Source organism: Cygnus atratus, chromosome 8 (genome assembly GCF_013377495.2).
Source record: "Cygnus atratus isolate AKBS03 ecotype Queensland, Australia chromosome 8, CAtr_DNAZoo_HiC_assembly, whole genome shotgun sequence".
Classification (NCBI taxonomy): Eukaryota; Metazoa; Chordata; class Aves; order Anseriformes; family Anatidae; genus Cygnus; species Cygnus atratus.
This window is the reverse complement of record NC_066369.1, coordinates 8,329,524-8,350,545: the sequence shown is the minus strand read 5'-3', so window position 1 is coordinate 8,350,545 and position 21,022 is coordinate 8,329,524. Positions and strand designations below refer to the sequence as shown.

At 39.6% G+C, this 21,022-nt stretch overlaps 2 protein-coding genes across 2 annotated transcripts in view; one reads left to right on the top strand and one right to left on the bottom strand.

Moving 5' to 3' along the window:
- Nucleotides 1-2,275: 2,275 nt before the first annotated feature.
- GLRX2 (glutaredoxin 2) lies at nt 2,276-6,141 on the bottom strand. The gene is made up of 4 exons (XM_035537383.1): nt 6,039-6,141; nt 5,652-5,721; nt 5,030-5,206; nt 2,276-4,397 (listed from the first exon to the last, which is right to left on the bottom strand). The coding sequence occupies exons 1-4, from the start codon at nt 6,071-6,073 to the stop codon at nt 4,278-4,280; spliced, it is 402 nt and encodes a 133-aa protein (XP_035393276.1). The 5' UTR covers nt 6,074-6,141; the 3' UTR covers nt 2,276-4,277.
- Nucleotides 6,142-8,108: 1,967 nt separating this feature from the next.
- CDC73 (cell division cycle 73) overlaps nt 8,109-21,022 on the top strand; it is a 96,798-nt gene continuing 83,884 nt past the window's right edge. Inside the window, exons 1-7 of the mRNA XM_035537324.2 lie at nt 8,109-8,326; nt 12,294-12,399; nt 12,811-12,880; nt 13,819-13,881; nt 13,970-14,022; nt 15,581-15,669; nt 17,899-18,115. Coding sequence (XP_035393217.1) covers nt 8,196-8,326; nt 12,294-12,399; nt 12,811-12,880; nt 13,819-13,881; nt 13,970-14,022; nt 15,581-15,669; nt 17,899-18,115 — 729 coding nt within the window. The 5' untranslated portion in view covers nt 8,109-8,195. The remainder of the gene's footprint in view (nt 8,327-12,293; nt 12,400-12,810; nt 12,881-13,818; nt 13,882-13,969; nt 14,023-15,580; nt 15,670-17,898; nt 18,116-21,022) is intronic.

Sequence of the window (21,022 nt, the reverse complement as noted above, 5' to 3'; positions counted from 1 at the left end):
GGCCGTAAAGTACCTTGCTGCTCTAAACCACTGTTAAACCTGTTTGTTAAACATAAATTATTGTGGGGACAGGACATTTGTTCTTTTTTGTTGTTGCTTTTTAATTGGGGCCCATTAATACCCATTTATGGGTATAGCTTTCAAAGGCTATTCAACGAAGTGTATGTTCTTGGCTTAAAAAGTACACCAGCAGTTGTGGAAATGTATTTTAATAATGACTCTGTCTGTAAAAACACTAGGAAAATATTTTCCTCCATTGCAAAATGCTGTGCTGCTTAATCACATAGCCACCATACCAAAAGCATTAGTATTGGTTCCGTTTGTTGATTCTTCTATTACCCATTTTTTTTCTGGGCTCTTCCTTTTCTCTGTTAATGTTGGCTTTTTTCTCCTTTTCCATCACCCCGTGAACCCAGACCTATACTTGAATCTCTTCTCACAAGCTCTCGTCCTTTCCGTTTTTGCTACTGTTCTAATTCTGCCTTTTTGCTGTCATCAAGCATGTTAGCTTAGCTAAGCAACTTACGCCAGAACTGATGTCATAGTATTTATCTTAACTTAAAAAAGGACAACTTTTTTCACTTTCTTTGATTATATAAATATCTAGTAAGATATTTAATTTGCTGTATCTATAAGATTTTGGTTAAAAAAAAAAAGTTGCATAAATTACAAAAGCGTATCTTTGTTTCTTTAAAAAATCCAACATCTGCCTGTGAAACTAAATGGCTTACTTTTATAAAACAACTACTTAAAATTGGCTTTTCAAATGTAAAGCTTCTTTCTCGAGTTTGTTGGGTAGGTCAGAGCTTTTCATTCTGTCTTACGTTATCAAGTTGTAATAAGCAGAATTAAGGAAACATTTAAATGAATCTTCTGGATGAGTGGGTAGCTTCTTAGCAATACTGAAAATATTTGAAGAATAGAATGTAGAAGTAAACCTCTGCAAAAATCACTTGTCTTGCTTGCGCTTTTAATCTTCCTTGTTTTTTTAAGCATTTCATCACTTTATTGGGTTTATTTAGCTATTTGCAGTGGCTCACAGTGGACAAATACGCTGTAAGTAAATTGTTCTACGGGCTTTATTGCTGAAGTGGTAGAGATTTCATCATACCCTGATAGAGTACAGTGTACAACATTGCTGAGTAAGACTTAAGGGGAAAAGATAAAACAGTAGGATTGTATTTCGTATGTGCTGCTTAAAATTAGCTAATTGCAGCATAAGGTATGGTGTCTTTAAGTATGTGTGCTTACATTTGGATTTATGATTTTGATACTGTAACGTGTGGTTTCTTTAGGTATTTCTGCATTCTGAATTTAAGTTTAAATAAATATATATATTTGCATATATATGTGATAGTCAGAACTTTCACAAATACTTCATTAACAAATAATGAATGGAAATAGCTGTTTCCCTAATGTTACCAGCTTTTTAGTTAAGCACAACTATTTACGATAGAACGTCTGTTCTGTTACGTTCTCATATAAAAGTGCAGTTCTACTCTTTCAAAATTCTGTAGACGCAATGAACAGATACATGCATTCACAGCTCTGTCTGCTTAGTTAAATAACCTGATGTTTGTTTTTAGCTACTCATGCTTCTTAGGAGCATACTATTTGAGCTGGATGAGTGCTTAAGTATAATTCCTATTACAGAATATTTTAACGGACCATTTTTAACATTCACATCCCAAGACAACCATTATTTTAAAACAAACAGCTTTTGTTCTGGAGACAATACTAAGCAAAAAATATGGAACTTTTTATTTTGAATGCCTCTCCCTGCCCTTTTTTGTTCCTAGAGTGGAACCACACTGAACTGCCGTATCATGTTTAAAGAACTTAAACATAACATGGCTTTGTGCCATCCAATAATGAAGGCACTGTCTTGCTGCTACTTTCTATGAAACAATACAAAATGAATGAGAAAACATTTGGATGGGGAGCCTTAATATAGTTGAAAAGAAATAATAAACTGGCACTCATGAAGCTCTGCAGGCGTACAGTAGGCTTTCTCAGCTGTTGGAATGGAATATTGCCTTAAGTGCCCTGGGATTTCTGAAATGTAGAACTCAAAGTGGTATTTTAAACTACTGTTTTGGGACTTTTTCTATCAGGGAACAAAATGAAAAGTGAGGTCTTTGAAAAATTCCTTTGCATACTGTTATTTTTACATGATGGATTTACAAGCTTTCAGGTGCAAAATTGTTAATCTTCTAAGAAAACAAAACTGGCCTAAGAATTATACACAGGGAAAAAGAATACTTGGATACCAGCACACGTGCAAACTAAATTGCTTTATTAAGTATAAATTTAGGGAGAGATGCACATTTGATGGTGTTTTAACTTAATGAGCGTGTCCTTGTTAACAAAGACTTAAGGCAATGATGAAACTAGCAAAAGGTAGTGAATTGCAATAATAATATAACAAGGTCAGTGTGTTTAGTTAGCTAATTATATGTTAAAGATGCACAGTGCAGATGACTGTATACTGAACTCTTTTTACAAACTGTTACTTAAATTTATTTCAAAGCTGCACTGCAACAAGGAAGTTGTCAAATTCAGATGACAGCCTTGTAATCACAATTATCCGAGCTGAAGATGGATGTGGTGCTTTGTTTCCTTGTGGAAAGAAAGTTGTTTATGTGCACGCAGTGCCCACAACAATGGAAATAACAGACGTCTTATTCACAAGGAGTGAATAAAAATAGACTAATGTTTTTATTCTAAACTGTGCATCTTTAGTAGTGTAATTGTCCCTTTTACTGAGGAAAGGGATATAATTTTCTACTCACGTATGATGAACTTTCCTGAAATAACCAAGTCTTGGCATTGGCTGCTCTGGCTTTGGATGTACATTGTACTGAAACTATTGAATTTGGATTTTTTAGACATTTAACTGCAAGTTAATATTGCTAGTAAACTGCATTCTGACTGTAGAACTTAAGTACTAAATAAACTCTATGCATATTAGACCCATTTTACTTGGTCTTAAGTTTCATAATAGCACTGGCTTGATGATGATGTAGAGTTTAGTGTCACTGAGCTGCCTGGCTACACCAGGATATTCCAGAATGACAGCGTCTAGACTGATACAGTGCAGAGTAAAGATGAAAGCAATTACCTACCACTCTAAAACTGCAAGGATCTCTATTCCCTTTTTCCATAGCACTTGAACTTATAATTAAGTACTTACAAGATCAGATGATGAAATATGAGGGAGGTAAACAAAGGTGGATATCCCCTACCATTCATGACTGTCAAGGGAGAACCTCCTACTACCTTAATCTTCCACAGACATATATGACCAAAGAATTTAATCAAAGGACAGGGGCTAGGTTTGGGAGACTGTTGTAGTTCAAGCCTCTTCAGAAGATCCTAAGATACTTTCATACAATGAAAGCCTAGTCAGTGTTAAAACAGTGACTGACCCTTTGCAAGACCGCAAAGTTGCAGGTTACGTGTGATCCTCTGCTCGAATTGAGAGCAACCGTATGAGAGATTAGTGAAGCTGACCTACTTCCCCTACTGCCAGCCTCCTCTATTAAAAGGAATGACCGATACCACAAAGGACACTCACTGATTGATCCAATACTTGCAGAACACATTCCTGTAATTTACATTTAAGTTCTCTTGTAAATAAAATTACAATTTAAGTTGCACAAAAATAGGTGGTTTCAACACTATTTAGAAATACACAAAAGCAGAGCCATTAGGTACTGCTTTTAGTAACAGGCAAAAAAAAAAAATCAAACTAGTACAAGTAATGTAGAAGTAACAAATGAACAACAGTTAGAAACTTGACATGCAGCAACATCACTATAAACGTGATGCTTTGTACTTTCTGATTGCAATTTGACATTTAAAATTTAACAAAGCCATTAAGTTGACCATGTATTGTAACTGTGGTAGAATGAGGCTAGAAAGCAACCTTAGCTGCAGGAAAAAAACAAAACAGGATTCTTCAAAAACCTTAACTCTACTACAGTCAGTATTTCATTGAAGCATATTACCACCAATGCAACACCAATAAAATGACATCATTAGAATACACTTGGAGTTCCAAGAGGTACATAACGATTGTGGTAAAGCTGAGGCAAGGAAACAAAGTAATTTGTCAGTTCCATAGAGTCTGTGTCAGAGAACGATCTGAGATTCAGAAATTCTTGGCTGGAAGCAGTTAACCCCAGCTGATGCACTGCGTCTTTGCAATCTTTTTAACTTGTCTGAATTTTTACCTGTTTATATAAAGGCAGAACTAAGCTAGGCTAGATGGTGGTTCAGGATTTTCCTTTCAGTTGACATTGATGAATCAATGGCAGTAGCTTGCCTTCTTCGTGAAGTCTTTGAGTATCTGTAGCACCTCCAACAAAACTCCCATTAACAAACACTCTTGGGACCTATCAAGAACAAGAAAATTGCATCAGTCGCTTGAAAAAAAGAAAAAAACGTAAGCAAACCCATATGGACTCAAGCACTGGTATGTGCGCTTACAGATTCCACTCTTAGCATAGGTGTGGGTGTGTACGTATATAGTGTATACACACACACACACACAATATTTACTCTCTTATTATGCATATTACTGTTTCAATATTACTGTACAACTCCTGTTTCCATAATATTTACAGAAATAGAAAACTTTGTTCACTTGCTACTCAGAAGTGGGTTTGAAGTCACTACAGGGGAGATTCATAAATTCAAACAATTGAGTCAAGTGAGGCTATATAAAATTAAGGAGTGACAAACATGGTAAGTGTTAATACAATAAATACGTCTATACAAATGAAAACTGACTTTGATACTTAAATCATCTTAGTGGCAGTGCAGAAAAGATCACCTCTGAGGGACAGCCAGAAGGTCTCAAGAAAAAGCACAGAACCCTTCTGCAGTACCTTGTTTTTCATTTAGGAGCTTGTATCCCAAGTTTACTCGGCCCAAAAGATTGAAGACCTTGATATGTCCATAACCCACAGAAAACACGTAGTTTAAGTTCTTATTTTTCTTATTACGTGTAAGAAAGTATACTCACTGTTCTGCCACCAGTCATCTGTTCAAGAACGTCTTGTATCTGGCTTCCGTTTTCATTCAAGTCCAGTTCTACAGCTGTGTAATTTACATTCATGTGCTCAAAAAGCTTTTTGGCCTTTTTGCAGTAGAAGCACGTTGTTTTAGAGAAAATGACCACACAGTTCTCTGAAATAATCTCCTGTATATTTACGAGAACGTTCAAGTAAGTGAGCCTTGTTTTTAAGTCAGTGTATTTTAACAGTATCCGACAGCCACGAAAACAAACGGAGAAGTTATAAATCTGCTATAATTGTAACAAATGTTTGGTAGCAGTAATTTGACTAGCTTTAATCCCCAATACTGATAACAGTCCTGAATTAGACTAGAAGACTGAAGAAAAACATACAAAGGATACAGCCTGGAAAGACCAGGTACCAGCACTGGGGATGAACAACGCTGCCCATATTACTTAATACTAACATTAATTACAATTAACTGTTAAAAATCGGGTGGGATAGGCAGAACTTACAGAACTTCTTTGTGTAATTCAGACAAGCTTTGAAGCAGCCACGGTTTTTAGAGAAGTTGAAGACACGAACAGCTGAAGGCACAAATAACGTTGTAAGACACAAGCAATTTGTTACCTGGATTTGATTCGCAGCGTCATTGCTAGACAGTCCAACAGAGACGGGCTGGCTGTTCCCCATCCTAAAGCTAAACAGAAATACAAGTCAGATAATACAAGCTTACAAAGAAATGACAATTTTCAGCTCACAAATTAAAGTTGTTTTTTTAAAAGGATCGTAGTGCTGTAAATATTTCATGTAATTTTCCCGTCACACTTGGCTGCAACGCCGGGGGCTGTATTAGCTCCCACAGCGTGCAGGACGATCAAAATAAAGTCTGACTTTACAGACTGCACGGAAAGCGGTTGCTTTCTCCAGACAAACGCTTTAAGTTTCCTTTTCAACGCCGACGACCGCGGGCTGTAGGGACACCCTCCCCCTTGTCCCCATCCCATCCCCACCCACCCCCGGCGCAGCCCTGCCGCCCCCCGCGGCAACATGGCGGCCGACCGGAAGGGGCGGGGCCCCGCAGTCCTCGCGGCGGTCCGGTGCCGCTCGAGGCCCCCCCTCCACCCCCTCCCCGCCTCCCGGCCGAGCGCGGGGCTGCCCGCGGCGCTGCCTGCTCTGCTCCGGGGGTGGCGCTACGTGGGACGCCTCTGAGCCCCTGGGAACTGCCAGACGGGGCTGCGGGTGCCCTGGGTGCGCCCCGCCCGCCTGCTGGGGAGGAAAAGTCTGAAAGTTGTGGCCTCGGTCACTGGGCAGCCGTCAGTCCTGTGATAAACAGCACAAGGAAATCGATTAATGTGTAAAACCGACCCCTGTTCGCTGCCGGTGCTGCCTTAAGGGTAACAGGTTGATGTGGATTCAGGCACGGTGTGTTTATTTTGCTCCTGTGCTACAAGACTTGAACAATCCTTCTTGATGTACATATGGTCTTGGTGAACTTACCTGTGACTTCAAATTGTCAAACCTTCTTTTGATTGTATAGAAAACGTGGATGTAGTCTGTTACACCACGGCTGTGTTAGTTTACAAATGCAGCTGGAACCTGTACCCATGCAGTGTGCTTTCGCTGTACTAACCTGTAACATGTTTTCCCATTTCAGATAAAGGTTTTCTAGCTTCATCACCTGGGCTAAAGCTGATAAGCACTTAGGTATCAAATACCATGTGGTAAAAATAATGATTGATATTCTCACTGTGATTCCCAAAGCAAAGTCTGAACTGCTCTGTATACTTCTGTCTAAAACTTTTAACGAAGGCATACTGAAGTAAAAAGGTAGATCAACCACAACTTCATGAAACATAATGACTTTGTATGTTGTTAAAGAAAGTATTCGTAGTCTAGTTAAAAGCTGCTGAGGTGATGCCAAGTGGTTTTTGGATGAGAAGCAGAAACAGGACTGGAACCACTGGAAGAATTTCAAGTTCCATTTCATTTTTTTCATGGGTTGCAGCTCCAGTAAATCTAATGTGAGAAATTACATTCTGTTTATTCATTATGGTTTTGCTTCCTCAGTACATGAATGCTATTCCTAAGTACATAGATAATACTCCATGACAGTTGAAAAATAAATACTGGAGGTGATTGGTATAATTAGTGATGTTACTAGGTCTAGCATATTTGTGTATTAAACTCTTTTGACACCAACTGTGAAATATTAGAAGCAGATTTGCGATACCACTAACATCTCAGACCAGGAAATTATAGAAACTGCTGACTGTTTCGGCAGTCTTGGTATGTGCTACTTATAGGAAGAAAAATGATGCAATTATGCTCTTTGCAGTCTTGAAATGGGTTAAAATTTTCTGCTAATACTGAAAATGTTAAGAACATTCCGAGCATAAGCCTTCAGGAGAGCTTTCCTCCAGGTGTAATATTCCAGCGTTGGTGTTGCCCAGCAGGTATCAGTGCAGCGGGCTCTGCTGTGCAGCTCATTTCCAGTTCTGTGGTCGAGCAGAAGATGTTAAGTTGGACAGACGAGAAAGCAAAGGTGTGCTTGCAGGGGAAAACATGAACTTGGACTGACAAGAAAGCATGACAAGAAAGCATGACAAGGCATGCTCGCAGGGGAGGCTTTGTGCGGCTGCTGGGCTGAGCGGTGCCACAGGAGCCCCACGAAGCCCTCCCCTCTGCTCTGTACGGACCCGGTCATGCAGGTGATGAGGAAATGGTAGGTGTGTGAGGAAATACCAGGCGTGGGGCCTTGTCAGTGGTTTTTGCGAAGACAATAAATATTTCCGGGATCACTTTATTTTACTGGGGTGTCAACCGCCTGCTCTTGTCAGAACTGAATTCTAATTCAGAATTAAACGTCAGCATTAAATCCTGACAGGAATTAAATTCTGACAAGTGTGTTTAGCGACTGATAACACAGGGATAACACGCGGATTTCCTCCTTTCCCTCCCACCCCGCTCTGACCGGCTCGCGGGAGGCCCCAGGCGGCGCCCCCTCAGCCCGCTGCGGCCGCCCAGGGGCGGGGCGGGGCGGGGCGGGGCGGGGCGGGGCGGGGCGGCGGCGCTCAGGCGTTCTCCGCGGGCAGCCCGGGGCCTGGCGGTTGGCGGCGGGGTCCTCTCGCGGCTGGCGGCGGCGGCGGCGGGGCCGGTGGCGGCGGGCAGAAGATGGCGGACGTGCTGAGCGTGCTGCGGCAGTACAACACGCAGAAGAAGGAGATCGTGGTGAAGGGCGACGAGGTGATCTTCGGCGAGTTCTCCTGGCCGAAGAATGTCAAGACCAACTATGTCATCTGGGGGTGAGCCTCCGGGGCCGCGGGGGGCTGGGGTTGCCGAGGGGTTTCGGGGGGTGGCTGCCGGGCTGAGCCCCGCCTGACCCCTGGGGAGGCTCCCCGGGGCCCCACGGCTCGGTGCGGGCCGTCCCCGGGCTGTGCGGCCCCCTCCCGGGGGCTGCAGGCGGCCACGGGGGTGAGGCAGCCCCGCGGAGCCTGTCCCGGTTTCTGGGGAGAAATCCCCCGAAATCGGTGCGTGCCGGGGCTCCGGGCGGCTCGGCACCCCCCGCAGCTTGGGCACCGGGTGGGGAGGCAGCAGTGAGCCCTGGGGAACAGGGGGCTTTCTCGGCCCTGCCGTAACAGGCACGTAGAAATCGCCTTTCTCTTCCTAAAGTAGCTACAGTCGGTAAAGTACTTCTTTATATTTTTTTTAGAAAAGTTCTAGAACGTCAGTTTCTGTACCTGTTGAACTTGGTGGCTTGCTGTGCGTTGTTGGTAGTATGAGGGGCTGCTTTGCTCACCTTTCTTCGGAAAGTGGCAGTTGCAGGCTTGTGATGTCCACGCTGGAAGGGCTTCAGTGAATCCTTGCAACCCAAGGGAAACTGATGCTGTTTGTTAAATGTCAGGTAGTGAGCGCTGCAGGTAGTGATCAAAGAGAGTGCCGTGTGCTTGGGAGCTTGCGAGAAGACCAGGAGAGCCCACAGATTTCTCCAACAAAATCCTTGTAGCTCACTCTGTCTGGGGATTGTTTTTTGATTTTTCATAATTATGATAAGGATATTAGCATTGATGCAATGTCCTCTAGTTTGAGGAAGAAAGGAAGGAAATCTGTTTATGTTAACTCATAGACAGATTTTTTAAAACTGCTGTAACTTTACACTCAGTTTAAATCTAGAAATGTGGTATTTCATTGTCTATTTCAAGCTTTCAGAAACTTGCTTGGGATTTAGTTGCACTTCCTGGCTGAAAGGGGGATACTGGTAGGTAAACCAGAGAGGAAGGAAATATTTGCATAAGGAGATAAGTTTTAAAGCTTCTGATAAGTCTTGGTTCTGTTTTGCTGAGTAGCTACATAGACAGTTATGGTGTTTTCCTTGCTACAAGTCGCTTTTCCCAGGCAGTAATAAGTAATGCTTAACTGGACAGACACGTTTCACCCCCATTCTGTAGGGAACAGAGAAACTGATATGCTAGCCTGACTCTTCTACTGCTTAGGAAAACTTGATTTAGGTGTGGAAATTATTAACAAAAGACAAGAAGGTGGCAGCTGGAGAGAAAAACTTTATTGCGTACATTAACACAGCTTTATCTTTATGGTCAGAGAGGGATCGTGGGGGAGCAGAGGATGTGCCGAGCAGAAGCAGTAACCACATAACAGCTGTGCAGTTCTTCATCTCTTATGATAATGTTACAGATTTTTTATTTTTTAGTAAACTAGTAAATCTTGGTTCAGACCCAAAAAGGTGGCTTCTGAACTTTTGGTAGAATGAGGCTGCTATTGATTCACTGCATCTCTTGTGAACCACTGTAGAACATTCTGTCTTAAATGTTTAAATTGAAGAACCAGTTCTGCAAGCCGTGCTCAATACCTTTGAGATCACAGTTAGGGAGCTGTTAGTTTTTGTAATTGCTGGGACGTATGAGGAACATCATCAACAACTTGTAAGATTCAAAATCTCTTACTTGGGGCACTTGAGGGTGTCCAAACTATGCATGCAGTGAGCTGTTGTTAATAGCTTAATCTTTCACAAAGCCAATATGATTTCTGTTTTAGATGTCCACAGCCTGGTTGCTGTAATTGCATCTCTGTCCGCTGCCGGTCTGGAGAGAGTAATCCAAGTCAGAATAGCAGTGGTGGCATTCTGTCCCTTCTAGAATTAGTCCCAGTAGACATTTAACACTGTGGCTCCTTGAGCAGCAAAGCTGGCAGAAGTCAGCAGTGCTGCCTTCTCTCCACGCTGGCACGAGTGGCTGCCAAACAGTGAATTGGTCTGAGGAAAGGAGCCAGGGTAAGGGTAACCTGGAAACAAAACACAGAAAGTTGTTCTGATGCAGGTTGGTTCCCAGATACAGTCCACAGAGCATAACTCTATGAATACTTCTGAAGGCAGGATGGACTAAGATGAGATGTTTTGTTTGTTTTGACATAATGGTTGGTCCATGGCCCCAGAAGAGTGATTATAGAATCAGCTTCAAAATCCAAGGAAGGAATCAATGTACCAGCACCTCATTTGCCTTGTTTACCCATCAGAGGGACTTGTTTGGACAGTTGAGAAGTTTTTAAACAGAGAGCAGCTGGTCGTGGGTATTGTGCTTTGTGTGATGCTCCACGTGTCCAGTCTTGTATTTTTGACGATTACCGCTTGCTTCTGTGAATGAGACCCAGGAACTTAGAACCTCTACCGAAATCCATGCTTTCAAACACAAAAAAGGAAGTGGAGCAGTTAGAAAACGAATAAACTTGTGGTGCCCTTGGAGTGTGAATGGATGAACTGGAAATAAATTTCTGGTGCTAAAACCAACCAGGTGAAGCTTTCTCTTTTGCATTATGTAAACGTTTTCTTCAGCTTTTAAGCTGGAGTTTAACAAGTATTAAAAGTTGCATCACTTTTTTTTGAAGTGCTGGACTTTTCAAGGCCTGGATCATAAGATTGTTTTTCTGAAATAACTGATGTAATTAGTAATATGGGAAAAGAAGATTAATTTCTTTTGCTACTGACATTGTTTGTTAATTGAGTGAAGTAAGCTGCATTCAGACTAGCTTGCTTTTACCTCTTTATTTTGAGCAGGTCCTCTGGCAAATCTGAAAGGATCACGAACTGATGTTGAAATGCCAGTTTAGGCTTAGATTTTCTCCTTGCTGTACAATTGCTCTCCCATCTGACGCTCTGCCTTTAACATGCACTATCTTGTATTGTCCTTGTAATAAAGCATCCTCTTGCAATGATAATGAGCATGGGGATTTCTTGCATGTGTGGCTTAGGTGAAGTACCAGCTGTGCACTGCTGAGCTTTGTCAATGCCTGGGGCTTTGTAATGCTGTATTTGCAAATTAATAGATAACCGTTCAGTGTTTGTTTTCTAAATTACACCGTTCATTGCTAAATAGTGTAAAGAAACTTGAGTAGATGAGCAGCTGGACTTTTTAATATAATCATTGGATGTGATGCACTTCAGAGAAATAATGGCTTACTCTGAAAAGAGAGAATCTACAGTGTTGATTGTAAAATGCAGTGACAACTGTGGCATGTGACACGGGCTTCGCTTCAGAGTCAAGTCTATGTGGAGGAAGCTTTTGTTTCTACCAGTACCCTGAACAAGTTCAGATGCTACCTGATCAAAGATAGCAGTGAAACAATAAAATGGCCAAACAATTCCTTGCTGAGGAGTCCAACTTTGTTACAGTTGTTCAGCCAACTTTGTTTCTTAGCAGTTGAAAGATGCAAAGTCTCTTCCCTTTCCTTGTCCTTGCAACAAAACATAACCCTCCCTTCCACCATGTAAATATGCAGGCTAAGTTATTGGAAGGAAGAGTGATAGAAAGATCCTTTATTCTACCGATTCCCACAGTATTTTGAATAATTTTTCTCCCTATGAAATAAGGTGTTTGTTTTCTCAGGCGTCACTAAGAAGGTAATGTTTTAAGCCTTCCTGCTAGTAATGAGTTCAGAACAGGTTATTGGGTGCTTTTGATCAACACATTTTTTTGTTTTGCTTAGAAACGAAATTCCAAGAAAGCAGCAGTGACATTATATCCACACTATAGAGACAACAGACTTAAAGTTCTGGTACATTTAATAGGTATTGTGTAGCTCTTCCAGGTTAAAGAAAGTTATGCTTGAGGAGTGGTTTTTATTTCTTCTGCCTTCCCCCAGTGAGGTTGGCACTTACGTGGTGAGTGTCTTGAGGCTGGTGGTGAGCCATGAGTAAAACCACTGCGTTTGGAGGGAAAATGCTTTGTTAAATGTTAAAAACTGTGTTTCATGATTTTACAGGACTGGGAAGGAGGGTCAGCCCAGGGAATACTACACTTTGGATTCTATCTTGTTCCTGCTCAATAATGTGCACCTTTCACATCCTGTTTATGTCCGTCGTGCTGCAGTAAGTAGACCATATAGAACTTCATTTTGTCTGGTTTGAGCTGAGTAATGTTTGCATAGCGATTGTCAGAGAGTGATGGTAGCATGTCTAGTCCCTGGGGAAAGGGAAAAAGGTATGCAATGAACTGTGTGTGTTTAAAAAATACTCTACTGCTTATTTGCAAGTCTGAAATGAAGGAGGAAAAAGTCTGTCCTCCCTTTGTTTTATAGCAGATGACGTGTTTCATTTTGTGTAGTTAAACATCCTCCAGAAAGTAGTTGCATTTTTAAGCTTGATAGTTGTGCTTGCTTGTGATGCAGGACATGTTTTCCTTTCTTTGTGCGGATGAGTGGTCAATGAAAGTGGAAAAATCTTCATCAAGAGTCTTTCTGAGGGAATAACAGTTTAATGTCAAGTCTGTTGTCTTTTCAGACTGAAAACATTCCTGTGGTAAGAAGACCTGATAGGAAAGACTTACTTGCATACCTAAATGGGGAAACATGTGAGTGATGTTTTCTGTTAAAGACACAGTACTCTCTTGCTTTGCATTTATGGGATAAATGAGGGGGCAATACATGAGGGTCAATCTGTAGCTTAACTGACCATGTTGAGGCTTCTTAAACTAATTTAAAGAAAAATTAGTTTATTCTGAACTATTTTTAAGACACCTAGGAGCTGCATTCCTACGCGCATGTTTAGAAGTGAGCTACTTGATTATTAACATCCTTGGTTAATAGTTATCTGTTAGAATGCTCCATGTTTGTTTCTTCCTTCTCTCCAGATTGTGGGAAACTTTGATTTTGATGCAATGAGTGTGTGGGATAACATCTGCAGTATAATAAAATGTATCAAATCACTGCTTTTTCAGTCTGGCAGATTTTCCTGGTATTCTATCGTGCTAAAATTTCTGTTACCAATAGTCAGAGAGGTTTCTCTCTGACCAGAGAAAAATAAATATGGCCTACTTTATCTTGCTCTGTCTTGCACGTGGTCTCTCTATGTTGGAATATGAGATGATTTCTGTAATATGAGCAGTAAACCTTTTTTAGAGGGACCCTCAGGTTGTCTTTCTTCCAAAAAGCAGATGAACAAGTAGACCTTGATTCCAGGTTATAAAGTAACTTCTTGTGACTGTTTTCTCCTGGGTAGTATTTACAGATCATAGAATTGCTGACTAATGTTGGAAGGGACCACAGACTCATCTGGTTCAGTCCCCTTTTTGAAGAGTCAAATGGCCCCGAGCAATCTGACCTAACTTGATATTAAGTCAGGTTCTGAATATCTCTGGTGCCAGTGTTTGACAACCTTTGCTAAAGACATTATTTTCTTAATATCTAATTAGAATTTACATTGTTGCATGTTATCTGTTGTTCTTCATCCTTTTATAAAAGGTTTGATAAGTATTTCAGTATAATTACATGAAATGTTGTTTGATTACAGCAACCTCATCAAGTATAGACAGAAGTGCTCCACTTGAAATCGGCCTTCAACGATCCACTCAAGGTATAGTTTAACTAAAAAGTAGCCTCAAAGTTTGTTTTATGAAAGTATTCTGCAATGCTGCATTTTTAATGTCCTCTTTTTCTTGTAGTTAAAAGAGCAGCAGATGAAATACTAGCGGAAGCAAAGAAACCAAGAATAGAGGTAATAACAGTAACTGTCATCGATACAAATTTGGGGGGTGTGTATGTAAATTATAGTTTTTCTCATTTTGTAGCAGTTCAGCTGGACTACCTGTCCTCTGGGTGCACACGCTACTTCTGTTAGTGTGTACATGAACCAGAAGGAGATAGAACTTAGGAATTCTAGCCTCTGGTTTAAACTTGGAATTTGAGTTGCTGGCTGTACATCGGAGTGTGAAAGGGTAAAGCTTGACCACGGATCTATAAATACCTGTTGCAATTTTTTTTTAGTATCTTTATAGTGGTATACAAAACTGTTGTCCCTGTGATTTAGTATTTTCTGAAGCTATGTGTTGGGTAATTAAACAGTGTATTTTCACAAGTATCTCTGGAATAAAATTGACGTGTCTAGTTCTTACACGTATTACATAATTCTGCCTGGTTTTAAAAACTAGTTTATTTTTTTCCCCTATTACTTTTTAACTGTGTTCATCCTTTTTTTCTTCTGAGTTGTTATAAATCTGTCTGTACATATTTTCGGAGCTCTGAGGCTTTAGATTTCTTCTTAGATTTATTGTAAATACATACATTCCATTATTCCAGAATTGGATTTGAACATTGCTTGTGCTTAGCTTTATAAGCATAAGATTAATGAGAACTTTGGGCATTCTTAATGGCTCACAGGCACAATTGCTCTGAGATGACATATTGGTGATCTGTAGAGTTACATTCTACATTTCCCTATATGGTTGTGATGCCATTATGTTTTCAAACTGTACATCTTCAACATCATGATTTGGAGAATCAAGTATTCTACATACGAACCTGATCAGTTTATGGCCATCTTTCATTTGTTTCTTTGCTGCTCTGGCTGCTGAGTCTGTAAAGTCTGTTTTAAGCTATTCAGAAACTGTTTCAGTGTAGAGATTCCAGGTCTCTCCTGATACATGGGCATGACTGTTTTTGCTATGCTTCAGCTTTTTAGCAGTAGGACAGGCTTGATGATGATTTTGATATTGTGGGGAAATAAGACTGATAAGACATAAGTGATATCAGCTTTAAAGCTGAAAAAATGGCATCAAGTTACGTCTTTCTGTTGCTTTCTCACCTTACATGTCTGTCTTCATCCTCGCTTGAGTAACTGGAAGTCACTTTACTAGTCTTTACTCTCGACTTGTCTATATATTCATTAAGAATGCCATTTATGAAAGTTCTGCATCAAAATGTCACACTTCTGGGCAGTTTTCTGTAAAAACATCATTGAGCTTGTCAAAAATGTATGTATAGTTATTGTTTGTCACCTTCAAATTCTCTTACTGCTTTTCTATTCTTTTGAAATCTTGTCTCAGCAAGGCACTTTATAAGGGAATAGTAGTTTTCTTTTCATTATTCTAATTGTATATTGTGGTTCTTAAATTTCCAGTAGCTGTACAATGAATACTAGTGCACAGTTCAAAAATGCTTGGAAATAAAGATAGTCCTTGCTAATCTTAAAGTGAATTCTATATAGCTTTAATTCTGGCTGTATTTCTCTTATTAAAGAGAACACACAAAAATTTAAACACCACTGTTACTCCTAGGATGAAGAGTGTGTGCGTCTTGACAAGGAGCGGTTGGCGGCTCGGTTGGAAGGACATAAAGAAGGTATCGTGCAAACAGAGCAGATCAGGTAGGAATACTTCAATTTCATATGGATAATGCTTAATTAAAAGACTAATAACAATTAGGCATGTGGTCTTAACTTTTGTCCAATAGCTCTCATTGGAAGTTTTTTGCCTCAACCGTATCCCCCCTCCCCTTAGGTGCTATCATCAATTATGCTTGAGGGGATAGAACCTCGTGCCTGGTCAGACTACTGTTCTTGAGTGGAAGTTCAGATGGTGTGGCATGAGATATCTTTTTTTTATTCACATGTGTAAGAACAGTTGTCTCACTTTGCCCTCCAACCCCCACTACTTATGCTTTCTTCTGCCATGGTGTTTATCTAAGCAGTCAAAGACAATGAGCAGAATTGCAAAGGAAAGCTGATGATCTCTATTTCAAAGAAAGAAAATCCTGTACTGAGGAGTGTCTTGTGCAAAAAGGAGGAAAATAATGTAAGAATACATCTAAGGGTAGCAGGACCTCAGTTTGACTCCTTGCAGAGGTGAGCTTGTTTCCTCTGAGGAGGCAGTAGACTACCAGAGGATAATGCACTGTCATTGCCATAAGTAGTAATCAGTATTCAAGTGTTTAAAAACTTGCCTGTCACCTTTCCTTTTCTGTTGTATCTGTCCAGAATTTTGCAGAGAGTGACTGCTGTTCTTGTGTCTTACACCATATCTTCCCCAAGCCAGGCAGAAAGGAAATGAAATTATTCCAAGACCTTGTTGATGCTAAGGATCTTGGGCTTAGTAGGTACTTAGTAGGATACCAAACTCTAGTAACTCATTTTCAAATACCTAAGTTCTGAAGCCATAATGTAAAGGTAGTTGCTTTATTTCTTGTGTGTGTCAGCTCTCAGAATGCAAAATGGGAATCATACTTCCTGCTAGGAAGGTGTATGAGTATGCAGTAACATCGTTTCATCTGCATTGGATTTTGCAAATAAATAGTTTCACTTGATAGACCAACTGCATTCTTGAGAAATTTATTTCCTGAGCATAAGCCATGTTGTGAATGTTTGTCTGTCCTTTACCAGGATTAAATTTATGAGTTAGCCTTTCAACAATTAATATAGCCAAGTGAGATATAATTGCACCTAAGCACATAAAAATATCATCTTCCTATCTGTGTCTTGTTTAGGTGTACATAAAAGGAAACTGTTAGAACAAAAAAAAAAAAAACACCACAGATTTGATTGTCATACCTGACTAAAAGTCAGGAAGTTTAAGAAACAAAAAGTGTAACTATGCATATTGTTTTGTGTAAACTGATAATTTGGATGTTAGTTTGAGCGTGCTACAAATGAAAGTTTTGGAGTATGAGACAATATTGCAGTGAAGATTACCAAATGTTATTTGTAATTACTTAGTAAAAATCTGCAAATACAGAATACAATTGAATGCAAAAGATTGTCCCTTTAAAAGTGCAAGTGACATTCACAAGCAGTGAATTTTGTGTGTTTGTCACTCTTGTTGCTTCATTTAAGAGCAACAAATAAGTTCCTTTTTCAGTAGCTTAGGTGTAAAAGGAAATTGAAAACTTAAGCACTGTGAAGCACTGTGTTCTCAAAATATCATGTAGAATAGAATTGGTTATGTGCAGTTGGGATTGTGCAATTCAGTCCTTTTTATTCTTCAGTTTACCTGGAAAACAATAGTGCTCAGTGTTTGGCAAGTAAATCCTGCTGTGTTTACAATTAAAAGCAAACAGATAAAAATGTTGCACTCTTGGACTGAGCTGAGCTACTTCAAATACAGTTTAAGGTGGACAAAGTTACTACCGTCTGTTTGTTTGGCCTACGTGTTCTGAAATGTAACACTGATCTTCCAAGTTCCCAAGTCTGCATAACAGAGCCTCAACCAGAATTTAGTTTAATGCTTTGGAAGCCTGAGATTGACTGACTAGACACAAAATTGTAATTTGCTATAAATTACTAAGAGTTGAAAGTCAGATGATATTGTGAATGGAAGTGGTAGTCCTGATGCTTTACATTTTCAGTCTTTATTTCTGCTTGTTATAGTTGGGATTTTTTTGACTCTTTTGTGCTAATACCTGTATGGAGTCTTTTGTCAGAAAAATGCTGTTTTGGGCATTAGAATCAATGCCGAGCTCATATAATCTTTATGTATATGTAAGGTGACTTTTTATGGCATAGATGTAAACTTAAGCAGGAGGAAACTACTCATTCAGAAATTCTCTCAGAAGAATTGTTTGTGCTGTTATTCAGTCTCTTCTGCTATTTTTGCTCATTTAGGTCCTTGTCTGAAGCCATGTCAGTGGAAAAAATTGCTGCTATCAAAGCAAAAATCATGGCAAAGAAAAGATCCACTATCAAAACTGATCTGGATGATGACATAACTGCTCTTAAACAGAGAAGTTTTGTTGATGCTGAAGTGGATGTAACCAGAGATATTGTCAGCAGGGAGAGAGTATGGAGGACAAGAACTACAATCTTACAAAGCACAGGCAAGGTAATGCTGTAGATACCAAGCTATTTCTATGATCCAAAAGGCAAACTGCATTTTTTCTTTATTGTATCTCTAGCTTGTTAACTATGGACTACAAATGACTGAGAGGATTATGCTTAGTGTTCTAGGTAAAGGTATGCTGGAGAGCTCTTGGCACAGTGACAAAGAGTTCATTCTTTCCTCGTTACCGTAAGCCTAAAATGCATCTCAAAATACTTGCTTCAGCCATTTAAAAGATACCAAGTAATCACGTAATTCCTCTTTAAACAAAGCTGGTTTGAGCCTTACAATTGGGAAGGCTGTAGGAAGTACATGTAGGTGTAAAACAGACTAAAGTGGGGTGTAACTGATACAAGTAGTAACATAGGTACACTGAAAGAAAGTCCAAAGGCTGCTAAGCTGTGGAAAACAGTGGAAAAGTAAGGAGAGAAAATGTTAAAATGAACAAAACCAGAAAGAGTTGGCGTGACGAGGCTTTTCTGTGTCTTTTTGTTCCTTCATGCTCCTTTAATTGATGTCTTTATCTGTACTTGGTTACGTGCCATCCAGAGCATGGTTGCAAGCACAGCTGATACCCTAACTGTCCAAAGGGAGCAAGCTTTCTTTATAGCAGAGACGATTGAGGCTAAATTTGTCAAGGAAGCAGTAAGTCAGTTTCTAACAGATTGCGAGAGTCTGTTTTCCTGAGGTTGTTGCCAGATTGTATCCTTTGCCTTCTCTACTTCTGTAAGTACTATCACAGGTGAATAATGTCTAGACATGAAGCAAAGGAGTTCCCAGTTTTAGCTTGTCTTATTTTTAACAGTATTTTAAATGATGGTCATTTTTACAACATAGTCTCATGACCTCAGTGGAATGAACACTTAGGAATTATGGGGTAATTAATAGGTATATGGCACATACCTGCGTGTTACATGCGGAGTGAATATTGCTGCTTTAACTCTGAGATTTGTAGCAATCTCACCACTGAACAGTTATATTTAACTGTTAGAGATAAATTAAAAAAAACAACAACAAAACAAACCAAGACAATCCAAAACAAACAAAAAAACCACTTTAATCATCCAAAATGTGTGTATTGAAGGAATCTGGGTAACTTTTCCTCCTGTAGTGAATCAGTCATGGCATTCATATCTTTACATGCCTTGCAGGAGAGTCTTGCAAAGATGATAGGTAAAGAGTTGGATATTTTTTAATCCTAGTATCCCTGTAATAACAATAAGATGAGGTAGTGATTTTAGGCAAAACCTAGCACAGGGAGAAGGACAAAAAGAGATCAAGTTTGTTTAGGGACTCTGGTAAGTAGTTCCTTTGACTAATCTGAGGAATAATTAGCGAGTCCTTTTCTCTGCTTGCACAGAGTTTCGGGAGTGTTGATATGGACAGAAATCATCAAAAGCTTATATTTTTGTACAAGAAACTGTGAGAGTAAGTAGGTGGGGAGACATCACTTTGTTACACAGGGCTATGGTTATATCCCAGAACCTCACAAAGGATTTTGATTTTTGAAAGAGCCTTTGTAAAGATAGACTCAAGTTGTTAGGAAACTCAGGTATGTCCTTTCAGGCAAGTCATTCCTTATCTATTTGCCTGTTCATATAAATAATTTTGATCCCGGAAGCACGGTACCCCCTGCAACTGCTCTTTTGGTTTTTCTGTATGATACTTGGCTTGCTAGCATGCCTGTTAACTCTTTTTTTATTGTAATTTTTTAGTATCTGCTTGATACAGGTTTGTCAGCAGTCTCTTGAATCCTCTTAGAATATGTTTAAAAATGAAGTTGCCTTCAATGGCAGTTTACCACGTAGAATCTGACTCTTTCATATCTGAATAACTTTACAACTCCTGGGGTAATGGTACCAAATTATGAGCACCCTAAAATGTCAATTTTATTGTTTCTTTCTAAAAATTGATTCAGTCTGAGACAGATCCTCAAGCTGTCTTCCCCACAGAGGAAAATCTCCTGTATGTGAACTTTCTCAGCGTTCTCTGTAGTAAACATTGATGTAGAGATGGCTTAAGATGTAAAAGGAAAACACTAGGAAGATCAGGCTACGAAACAAAATATACCGTCCTTAACATGTTTTAGGCAGGTTTCTTCCATTTTTGATGTCTCTGGAAAAATTATGGATTCCTTCAGCAAGATGGTCCTCAATATTCTATGTACAGCTCTGAAAGTTTTCATGATGCTTGTATTCTGCCCTTTGAGATGCTGCTTTTAACTATCTTTTAATAGCAACTTCATTGTTATGTCACTCCCTTTGCTGAAATTAGCAGTGGATTTTTTTATGGCAAAAGGTGTAAGGTTTTCTTTCACTTCACGAGAATGTTGAATTAGAGTACATTGATACCCCTGCTATAGTGTTCTTCAGAAGCTACATTTCAAAGTAGGTTCTACGGGCTAAATAAAGAGCTGTCTTTGCTTTTGTGACTTCTTTGGCCAGATGCTCCAAGAAGTAATTGCTTATGATAGCTAAAGAATTAATCTCAGCATGGCTTCCCTTCTTGACCCTCATCCTACCTACAAAATAACTGCGATCTCAAAATTACTTTCTTTGGGATTATTGGAGTTCTGTTACTGTCCAGTGCATATTGGCAGGAGAGCCCTAGTGCTTTCGTTCAAATTGCCATTCACTGGTTGTCATTCGTGCTTTGGCACCAAGCTTCCTATAATGCACAACCTGTATCCATATGATCCCTTCCATTACCCTTATATTGTACTTTGCTATTGCATTGATCCCTGGCTGTCTTTATGCTGAATTCGTGAGGTTGCTATTGTTTTTAAAATCAGACATTTCACTTCACTTTTTCGTTTTTAAGACTTCCAGAATTTGCATTTGTCAGCTTGTTTATCTTTTAAATTTTGCTTAGAACTTCTTGTTGAATTATTTTTTATGTAGTTTTCTATCT